This window comes from Merops nubicus, unplaced genomic scaffold (assembly GCF_000691845.1).
Source record: "Merops nubicus isolate BGI_N331 unplaced genomic scaffold, ASM69184v1 scaffold537, whole genome shotgun sequence".
NCBI classification, from domain to species: domain Eukaryota; kingdom Metazoa; phylum Chordata; class Aves; order Coraciiformes; family Meropidae; genus Merops; species Merops nubicus.
The window spans coordinates 73,974-85,652 of NW_008619323.1; the positions used below are offsets into that span (position 1 = coordinate 73,974).

The 11,679-nt window shown below is 37.6% G+C and overlaps 1 protein-coding gene across 1 annotated transcript in view; it reads right to left on the reverse strand.

Moving 5' to 3' along the window:
* Window positions 1-10,852, reverse strand: part of LOC103776227 (serine/threonine-protein kinase MRCK alpha-like) — a 79,914-nt gene extending 69,062 nt beyond the window's left edge. The window contains exons 1-2 of the mRNA XM_008943726.1: window positions 10,738-10,852; window positions 2,142-2,233 (exon numbers count right to left, since the gene is read on the reverse strand). Coding sequence (XP_008941974.1) covers window positions 2,142-2,233; window positions 10,738-10,852 — 207 coding nt within the window. The remainder of the gene's footprint in view (window positions 1-2,141; window positions 2,234-10,737) is intronic.
* Between the last annotated feature and the right edge of the window lie 827 nt (window positions 10,853-11,679).

The window sequence follows — 11,679 nt, forward strand, 5'->3', positions numbered from 1 at the left end:
AAAGAAAATACATTCTTCCAGATTTCTTCATCTGTCTCAGTAAACTATCAGAGTACTGAATCACACAAGTACGTTGCAATTAAATATTAATATAGTTTTTGGTGGCTCAAGTAGCAGTAAAATTTGGTGGTCCCTTTTTCAACCTTGCTCAGATATTTACTGGTTATTTTGAAGGAAAATTAGTGATTTCATGCAGAACTTGTTTTCTTAGGCAAACGTCTGTGTAGGACTTGAAACTTGTCTTCTTTAAGTCAGTAAGAAAATTTAACACCAAATATTTTCAAGATTATATGTTCCAATTTAAGAACATACAAATTCAAATGTTTTCAGTGAGAGAACCTCACTTCTTCTCTTCCTGAAGATTTTGACAGTTAATGGGAGTCACACTATCTTTCTCAGATAAGGAATTAGAAAGAAACACTGTCCCTAAATGAGGAGAACTAACCAATTACACAGACTGTCCCCAGAAGTGGATGGGGAAAGTTACGTTCTCACTATTCATGGGATGATTCACCACAAAGAAGCTTCCTGAGAAAGAACGACAGAGGTTTTGTGGTTTAGCTGCTCTGGAGCTTGATGCCAATCTAGCAGACAAAAAAGACGCTTTAAAACTTTTTATCTTAAAAACACAATATAAGGCAGGTTTCACATATGATTATTCTGACAAGAAAGCACCCATGACTGATTTTTTTTTTCACATCTTACACAATCTGTAGGTGAACTTAGCTGCAACTACTATGGCAGCACTGAGAAAAGCTGATGTTTTAAGCAGAAGTGTTTACATCAAAATGGAGAATGCAACATTCTCTTTGTGGCAGAGGTTCAGACTAAAAATAAATTATCCATGAGTAACTTAAGCCTTCAGCCTCCTTTTATAAAGAAGCATTATTCCAAATACAGCACAACTAACCAAAAGCAATTAAGTAGCTGAATAAATACTACTCATATTGTTATTTTTACAGTTTCCCAATGACGATATTTTCATGTAGGTAGGGAGTATGTAGCATGTGGTAAAAATTCCTGTTCCTTACATGCTACCTACAGAAATCTATTCTTCCATGATCACAGACTAGTAAGGACTCATTTTCACATGATGAAAACATGTAAGTGAACGTGAAACTAACTCTTCTCTGTCACATACCAGAGGCTCTAGAGATGCTCATACCAAAGAGAGATGGCAAACCAACCCAAACCAAACCAGATTTCCAGCTCAAAATGCAATGAAGACATTGCTTAGAAAAATTTTTTTATTATACTTGAGGTTTCAGTTCACAAGTATTTTCAGTCAGGACAGAGTACCTTCTGCTGAAGCTCTCTGTATTATCCCCATCTGTAGGGCACTGGGCTATCAAAAATTCAAGGTTCTGTTGTACATTAGGTTGCTCTTTCTATATGTATAGTGCCCCGCATGAAGAAAAAAGCGCATGCACTTAATGTAAATTAAGAAGGGGCAGAATGCTAGCATCTATTTATTCAAGTTTTATCAGCCTATATAATGTGACATGCTTAGTGTAAAACCTCATGATCAAAAGCCTTGTTTGATGACTTCAAGTAACAGATGGCTTAATCAGAAGCAGCAAATAACTGTATAGTTCAAAAGCAGTAGGTGACCACTGAAAAAGAAACTAACATTTGCTAAACTCTTTAAAAGAAATTTAGGAAAAATATCCAAACATTCATCAAAAATAGAAAACGAAGTGACAGGAATAGTGAGATTTCTCTGTGTTCTTAGAATGTCAGTATCAATATTTACATTGCTGAAAACTATTTTCAGACTATTTAGTAATTAGGATGATTAGAAATGGCTAGATATTTATACAATCAGTAACTTATTGGCCTCCATCTGCTCACTGGAAGGAATTACAGTCAAGCAAATGATTTATCAACAGACAGTTGAAACATGGTCTTTTAATCCACGTGAACTTGCCTTCTCTCAAAATTTAAAAGACTTAGAAAGACCTGTCAAAAAATGTATAAATCAAAATGTACTTGCACCAAATATTAGGTGAACCTACAATGTCCATTATGCCTAAATAATGTAAAAACCTGGACGTCAGTATATTGCTACTGTCTCTTCTCAGTGCTGTAGATTTTCAAAAGCATTATTCAAATTCTTCCTTCCATCTCCTTCGCATACATACCTCCCCAAAGGCTCCTCGACCAATCACCTTCAGGATTTCAAAATCTTCTTTATGTAGTCGCATCTGTTTCACTTTAGATGTAAAAGGTTTGGCTGAAACAAAGGAAAATATGAAACATTAAAAAAAACTTACATCAAAACAAACAAACAAAAACCAACAAACAACAAGGTAACAGTAACATAAAATAGATGCTATCAGAGCCCTGAAGAGAAAAGACTGGTTTGCTTATATTGCCTAATGTAGTATAAAGATGTTTAAAGCTAGAAGTAAGGACCAGTAAGAACTAAGCCAGAACTGCTGTGGCAAAAAGTTTTAAAAGAATCAAAAAAACCCCAAGAGTCAAGCTGACTATACTTTTCTCCAGTCTGTTGAGTTCACAGACATCCACTGCATCTATGTTCTACGTTCTGAACTGTGGTTGTAAAAGCAAAGTACAATATAACATGGAGTTTCCTTTGGAGAACATTAATTTCTCTACCAAACAGTATTGTGTTAAATGAAAAATTTAAATTCTGATGAATGACAACTGGAGGGGCAATATTGGCCCACATGACGTATAAAGCAGTATTTCTGGAGACTACTTCTTGAAGATGGTGGACACTTAGTCAATTCCTGGCTTCTGAAAGTGAGAACAGCTGTACTCAAGACATTATTAATACATTCAGTGGAACACCTCCACATCTATAAAATTAATTTTCATTTCCTTTTTCCCATCTTTTATACTATATTTTAAAGTAGTAAGCAAAATAAGGTGGTGTATTCCAGCCAGTCAACCCCAGTGTTCTTTGCAATGAAAGTGCAACAGGATTGTTCCCCTCTTTCAGCTCCATTTAGCACTACAACTGATCAGTCCAGTTCCATATAACACATGTTCTCTGCATGAACATAAAGCACCCAAGCTACTGTTAACTCTACCTCAAAAAAAAAAAAAAAAAAAAAAAGAGGGCATAAGGGAACCCCCAAAACTTTAATTAAGCAAGAAAAGGAATTCTTGTAAAAATAAGTATTTTAAAATCATGTTTAATACTTAACACAAATTAAATCTATCACTAAAACAGAAGCTCCATTAAATATAGTTTATCAAAGTTGCCCATGGAAGAAGGTTGCATAATCCCACGCATATAGGACTGGGTCTTAGAAAATGTTATATTCAATTTCTGGCTCAAAGGGGGTCTTTCTCAACGACCCTGAACAAGCAACTTCAGACACCTCACCCACAGTCTCACATTTATTAAACAGGGATAGTATTTTTCTAGCAGACAAGGCAGTGATCATCACATACCAGGAACAAGAAAGAAACAAAAATAGTACACCGTAAAGGCCCACAAAAACCTTTTTAGCTTCTGCTTTTTCACAGTACAGGGACCCACCTACGCCCACTTCTAACTATACTGAGAGGCTGATGGAGCTAGTACATTTTTATTCACAGTAAAGACTTGTAACAGGCATCATATGGCAGAACAACTTATTCAGAATAATGTTTCTAAACAGAAACGGGAAGCTCCAAAAGCAAATGACTCCTACACAACAACCAAATTACATCTAGACACAAGTAAGAAATCCAGTTTGGGTTCTCCTAGATTTTAGATTATTGTCTTTCTAATGTTGAAGAGCTAATCCTGATAAAGAACCCCAAACTCTTAACACTGCTACAGATAACTCATCTTTCAATTTAGAATTTTGAACCCCTTCAAGACAATACAAAATCCTTGTGCAAAAGCTTACTGCCTACTATTCAGCCAAGCAACTTCATAAACTGAGTTAAGACACAAGCTACCTGTATTTGTAATACCTAAAAAAACCCACAAAACTACATTATCCTAGTTCTTAAGTTAGCATTGTAAATCACACCAGAAAAGCACAAAAATGCAGGGTCTTACTCTTCTCCTGCTAAGCTACACAATACCTCTCCACTCATTTTAGTGGTACAATGGATGGAATCTCTTAAAAATCTCAGAGCTTCCAAAGTCTCAACTTAGTCCCTTCTCCTAAGACTCCTCAGATGCCAGGAATAAATTCTCTGCCAAGACCTGTATTTGCTATAACTACAGAAGGATCATCTTAGGATTAAAAAAAATAGGGTTTAGGTCCAAATAGTAAAGATGCAGTCATGCAAAACTGAGATTTTTCACTTAACTGATATTTTAAATTTATAATTTTCCTCAAAATATTTAATAATACAGTTAAAATACCAGTTTAATTTTCCATTTAAAATACTTTTAAAATGTAATTTAAACAGAAATATATTGCTCAAGTTCACAGAGAATCCCCTGATTTTCAATTAATTTTTTATACCTCAAAATAGAGGTCTCGCATTACAAAAAACAAATCACAAAATGTACTGCCTTACTGGCACACCCTCAGCTGTACTATACTAAGTGATAATACTAACATTTAATACTAACGTTTACTGATGAATACTACTGAACAAATTAAAACAAGCCATTAAAGCCTTTTAAGTTGGGGGGAAAAAAAAAAATTGATTGAAAACAAACGTGTAGTTCTTGAGTTCAACATTTTTGACCATTATAGGCCTGGCTAGAGTACAAGGCAAAATATCTTATTAACAAGCAACAGCATAGTTGTTTAAACCACAGAACTCTTCCTTGCTTTATATTGTAAGGAAGGGCCTGTCATTCTTTAATTATTACATTTTGGAATCTTCCAGGGTTCCCATAGGGACACTAGAAAAAATAAACATCATTCTAACTACTCCAGTAAAATACATCCCACAAAAATAGGTTTGGATTAGATTTAATGATTTGTAGTATCAGTGTTAGTGGAAAAGTTTGTAAACTCTTCTTTTTAATTTTTTTTTTTTTTATAATCTCCAGCAACAGACATGTCAACGTATGGCCAAGTGATTTTATGAAGAAAGATACAGTCCAAGAAAAGAAAAGGAAGAAACAAGAGAGAAAAGGGGAAAAAAAAAAAAAAAAAGAGTAATTGCCATAGGAATGTGCTCCAAATAGCTTGTTCCAAAAAAGGTCAATTTGCTTTATCATCAGTGTTGTTTGTCTGCTGTGCAAACATCTGCTGTTCTTGTGGCAACAATAATCTTAAGTACAAAAAACTTGGCCTGGCCAAGGGTCTTGGAAGGCGTATCTTCAGACAGCCGTTTTGGACATCCAGCTTTCCAGACTATGAGGTTAACAGGCAGACTTTTTGCAACTAGTTTGGCAATGTCATATGAGCTGTTAAAGACAGCAAGCCGTAAGGTCAGGGAGCAGTTTTTAAAATGCCAAGTGCTCAAAGGGGTGCCTGCACTGCAGGTCTGTTAAAACATACAGGTACGCAGCCCTCCCATGTTCACGTTCCCATCCTCCTAAATGGAATGATCATGAAGTTACAGAAAACACCACTCTCTTTTTCAGAAGGAGCTGTAGTTTCTTTGATCGTTGACACCATAGTGACACACTATCTTTGCAGCTTTGAGAGCAAAAGGCAGTATGGGCGTTTCCTTTAGTACTTCACTCAGCCTACAGACATACACAGAGGAGTAGCTGATTTTTTCCACACAACCATCCCTTTTCGAAGTGCTAGTCGTGCGTGATACGGATTAGAGAACAGTACTTTGCTGTGCCAAATCAAATTCTTCCTCATCCAAAAGAGGGTAAGCATGGGCAGCATGGTCCCTGGCTCCTCCTGCACTTTCAAGTCAGCAGGATAAAACTTTCAAATTTGCCAGTATGTTCTCTATGGCCACAAGCTGACAAGTCATATGTAGAGTTTATGGAGGAGGCTACTCTATTCTAAGCTGCTATCAATCACTTTGGAAGAGATGGATAGGTAAGACCTTATCTACAAAAACACTGGCCACCCCACCTGGCCAACACCTCTCATCTCATCCTGCCTGGGAAAACTGCACCACCACTCTCCTGGCAAGATTCCTTGCACTTACTCAATCAATGACAGATGGCAAGAAAAACCAATCTCCCAGTTCACCCTCGGGGATAACCACTGTACTGAAGTGGGGAGCTAAGCGGTTTTTCCAAACAAGGTGAACCTGTCATTACTATTCCTTCAAATTATTTAAATCTCTGTGGGTCTTCCCAGACATTTTATGTTCCAGCCATTCATTTCATTTATGTTTATAATACATTCAAACCATAAAAATTAGTAAAAGGAGAATTCTACAAGTGTTTGAAATTTTGGTGTTTTTTTCCAGTTGAAATTTGTCTAGAACTTCACCTGAAGTAACCTGTTAAGCACATAGGAAAAACAGCCAGCAGGACTCCAGCTGCCGTGCCAGGCGCACAGAGGAGCGCACGTTCTGCCCCCGGCCCTGAAAAAGGAGGATTTTATTACAACTACAAGAACTAAGCAGAAGAGGCAAAACAATGGGTTCTGCAGTAGTGACACTGAGCTTCACCAAGCTGTTTATCATATTTGGGGCATGGGGGAAGTAATCACTAGCATTACTTAAACCATGTTTAATATCAAAGGGTTTAATTTTTAAACTCTGAGAGATAAAAGTCCACCTCCTGAAGAGCTGACACAGGGAGGACAGTGACACGGTTGATAACCCAATACCATTTAGGACTGAGATTATACATGTGATACCAAAACCCATCAAAATAGCAAAACAGCAGTACTGGATGCTTTATTTGCCACGTTAATCCCACACTCCTGCCTTGCTGTCTCTCTCACTCTCTCTCTCTCTGTCCAGCTCCCAGCTTCTGTCTGCAGAGCTTGGGCAGAACTAGCCCTGAAATTCAGATTTTTCAGGGCTAACCTGTTAGCCTTGAGGGGAAGAGCTAGTGATGAGCTCCTTCCTCCTCCCTCACCTGCTACTGCCACCTTCCCTCCCCAGCAAAGCAGAGAACCAGAACTGCTGTAGGCATAGGCTGAAATTAAACTCAACTGAGATGAAGATCATGTTGACTGTTTAAAGATAATGATGTAGACTTGCAGCAGCAATTGAAAATGAGTCCCCATGACTCATTTAAATAGAAAACAGAACAGGACAGCTTTTAGGAATTCCTCTTGGTGTGTCACTGATGGCACAGCTGCTTTTTGGATAAACAGGATGGCTAACTCTGCTCAGGTGGAAGACTGTATCCTTGACTGGCAGGCCTCAGTAAGACACCCTTGTCTTACTTCCCAAAGGAATTAAAACATGCTTCCTTGTTGATCCAGTTACCATGCAGCACACCCAGCCCTCTGCCCATGGCATTGTTCAATGTAAAATACCATGTCAAACCAAAGATACAGAAATTAAAAGCTGTATCCACCAGAACTGTCAACAGCAATGGTGATGACTCATTTTGAAGGCAACAGATGGGAAAAGAAAAGCACCTTCCTGGTAAAATAGCTGCCTGCCTTTTTAAGACAAAGCCTGCTTTCCTTCACTAGTTAAAAATCATTATAAAAATACACAGAACTTTCCCATGCAAAGGAGAAAAAACACATAACCTAAGATGCTGTCAACTGAATACCAGAAGGCTCTTTGAGTCTTTGCAACACTCTTTGAAAAAATAATTGAAAAAAAATTGTAGAAAAGAACAAAACAGAATAATACATCTATAGCTTTGTTTTTAAAACCATTCTCCAGTTTTGAAATTTCTGCTAAATTCCTGGAAGTTAACAAGTGTTTTCATTTTACAGGCTCAGTCCAAACCCAAAGTATTTATTTTCCACTGACTTCTATCAGCTGTGATTATGAAATGTGTAAATAGCATTTTTGAGTTAAGACAGACCATAACTCGAGGTTTCAAAAAACTCCAGAAAGGAGGTGTGAGAGAACACTCCTCCCAAAATAAACAGTATTTCTCAAAACAAAGAAGAAATAACTGACAAACAGCAACGCATAGTAGCTTGAAGACTAATTTAATTGAGAGGAGGCAGAAAAGAAATCTCTCCACCCACCTACAACTGGTAAAACAGCACAAAAAAATCTTTGTTGCAGTTCCTGCCAGCCCTCTGGAGGAAACCAGGGGCAAGCCACTGTAGTCGACAACGACAGTAGCTGAACCACAGGGCACTCGTAAAGGTGATGTGAAAAAAAAAAATTTAACCACAAGTACCCTTCTCAGTTTTTACAGTTAAGATTTAGTTTTCACTCCCTCAGAACATTTTTAACATGTTTTTCCTGATGAACAGTTAAGTGCCAACATCTGTAAGTACAAGTTAAGAATCTGGCATTTTCCAAGAATGAAAAGCATGTCCACAAATTCCTGTACTATCGTATAGACAGACACAATATTCTGGATCCTATTCATCTTGAGGGAAATAAGAAAAAAGTAATCTGTTCTCATCTAGGTCAAGTGGAGACCATCCAGCCATCTTTGGCTACAAATACCACAAAAGATGCTTCAGCAAGAACTTTAAAATCAGAGAGGGAAATAAAATATCCTTCTCAAACAAACCAAAGTAGTTCTGGTTTTTCCCTCCCCAGACTCAGATGAAAAGTAATCCCTGCATTCATGAAACACCCACTGCACATTTGGGCAACACTTCCATACCACATGAAGATATGGCCATTATTTTTTTATATTACTATTCTTTCTCATCACAAGAATTTCAGTAAACCACCCTATGTTTAAATATTATACGGGCAGCAAAGTGAAATAAATACTGAACTTTAATTCATCCTGCGGTGCATTGGAATTCTGATGCAATTCTTGTAGCATGCTCAGTGAAGTCTTGACTACAGGACTCCTGTACCACCTAGTAAAGAGCGTGGAAATGCTCTGGGAGCAAATCGGAGCAGACAGAAAAACAGCTTTTATAATACTTAAAACAACTGATAAGCTAATAAAGGAGAAGGAGAAAGGTGGTCTTGTGCTTATAAAGGAAAACGCTGCTTGGACTCCATCCCTCATGCTGTCGTAGAGCTAGAGACAAGTCAATTAAAATCACTCTTCTGACAACCAAGCTTAAACTTCACATTCCTCAATATTTGACATGTAACTCAATATGCTGGTATTTGACTGCCAAAAAATGCTGAATGTTTAATCTGTAAATAAAATCAATCAGATCTGTTTTTAGAATTATTAAATGTTCTGAAGAATCAAAATAAACCAGACATCAAAAATCAATACTTCAAGTAAAATTCTTAGTCCCTTAATGCATTATTTTATTATGCAAAATAGAGATAGCACCATCTAATCCTATTAGGCTCTTGAAAAATTCTATCTTACTGTGAAATATTATGTGTTGAAGAACATCAGAGAAAAAATTAAATATTATGCAATAAACAAAGTGTTCAACCTCAAAGCAAATCTCAAGGGGGGGTGGGGGGAAGAATGAATGTGTGTCAAGTAACAACACTCCACTCTAAAGAACATGTATTTTGTGACCACAGCGGAAGCCTGCCATATGCCAAGGCACCTCTGCAGGCATCAGTAATTCTGTCATTCCCTTTGTTCTGCATTTATGGTTTCACATTCTTAATTCAAGATTTTTTTTTTTAATTTATCTTTTTTTTATATTTCATTTTTAATTATTGTAATTCTTTAGAATACAAATAATCCACTCATTTAAAAAAAAACAAAAATGAATACCCTATGGAAATTCTGTTGCACGCTGGAGTAATACAGAAGTGCTTCAGCAGAAGAAAGCTAGTAACTTTGGTCCACAGAACAGACAGCTAGTACACCATCCCGACTAAAGGACCAGTGCTGCAGGTTGTTGTCTCTCTGTGGACCAGCACTGATGAAATGCCCTGCTCAATTTCCCAGGTATTTTACACCACATTAGGAGTCTCCTGTTCCACCACAAAAGCTAGAGAAAGGAGGATTGTAAGGAATAATCAGACATCTGTGTAATATCACAGCCTGCCTTACACTCCCTTCTCGTGCCTCTCACAAATACACAATCCAGTTTCCCTGCTTACTGCTGTGACTCCTCATCCCAACACTTCTCAACTATTTGGTACTAATCTCTCCCATAAGAATCATCATCCAGTATCACTCTGTTCTGTCCACACCTGATGGTTTCTGCTCACAGCCTCCTCAGTTCTCTCCACATACATGCCTCAACTGCTTCTTGTACTGGTCTGCTCACCACATTCTCCCTTTACCTTCAGGCCCCCATGCCACTGCCCTGCTGGTCACAGAAGCCATCATCTGAACAAAGTTCAGATAGTTCTCCCTTAATTTTCCTTTCCAACTCTGGTCTACCCAGCTAGAGTCCCTCTCCTAACATCCCAGTTTCAGTGAAGATGCCCTGCCACCGTCCTGATGCATTTCCTTGCTCCTTTTACCACCACTAGTGCCCACTGCCTTTACTTTTCATTAAATTGCAACTAACAAAGACTTGAGCTACACAACATCAGCCTGCCTTCTTTTTACTTTAGACTACTAAAAGGAAAGACTGTTTTTACAGTCATCTATATAAAGCAAATATACTGAGGTCAGACATTTGATTTTTTTGCCGATACTGAGTTTCAGTAAATCTTACACGAGCAAATGACATTACTCCTTTTCATTCTGCTGCAAAAGCGAAAGCGCTTTTAATCTCTTTTAATCAGCTAAAGGATATGCTCTAAAAAACCTTGTGAGAAGGGGGTAAGCAGACTCTCCACCAACTCTACTCCTCTAAAATAACTCTTGTTTACGTTTCCATGTATTAGCCATTCTCAGCATATACTCACACTTCGAACTTGCCAAAGTGCACACCTGCCAAGTCTCACGGAGCACATGAATCATTTGAGTCCTGTCTCTCACTCCTTCACCACGATGCTTTCGCCCCCAAAATTCACTGCACATCACGGCAGACACTTCTCAGCAAGCCTTGGAGGGCCACAGAGCAGAAGGCTGGTAATGCAGCTGAGCTCCAGCAGCAGGCAGGTCCTTCTTCAGGATGCCACAGGCAAGTGCCTACCATATGAACTGACATGTTGGGTAACAATACATCTTGTTTCCTCTTTAAAAGTATGGCCTAAACCTCCTCATAAGCGCTTCATATACAGCAGTTTTCACTGACACTTGTTTATATTTGCATTGCAACAGATCTCAGAAGTCCCACACAGGACTGCAGAACTCTGTGTGCCTTTGTACAGTATTTACTACCTAATTACATTCCTAATTCTGCCTTTATAGTCAACATTTGAAATGAAAGATGAAGTCCTGCATTCATGATCTATACCTGACATTAAACTGAAGTTCAAACATTAAAATGAAGTTCACAATTAATAAAGATAAGAATTACTTTGATATAGTGTATTTCAAATGGAAATATTAAAAGCTATAGTGAGTAAGAACTTAATATGGTGAGAAGGAATTTTGCCTAGGTTAAAATATACTTTTTCCAATAATATTTTTAATTTTCTTTACAAAGGACTATTCATTGTCATTAGATATGTTTGTAAAATAACATTTTGATTCAAATAAATAAAAGGTTGCTTCTGAACACTGCCTGCATTAGTTTCACAGTGTTTGATATACTCTATGGGTTATTCTGAAATTAGTAAAACGGAAAAAAATAGATTGTATTGTGCGTCATTAATACACCTCAGTAAAATGCTGCTTCTGAGTGTTAAGCCACAGTAAGTGCAATGAAAACAAAGATACACTACTCAAGACTCAACTGCTTC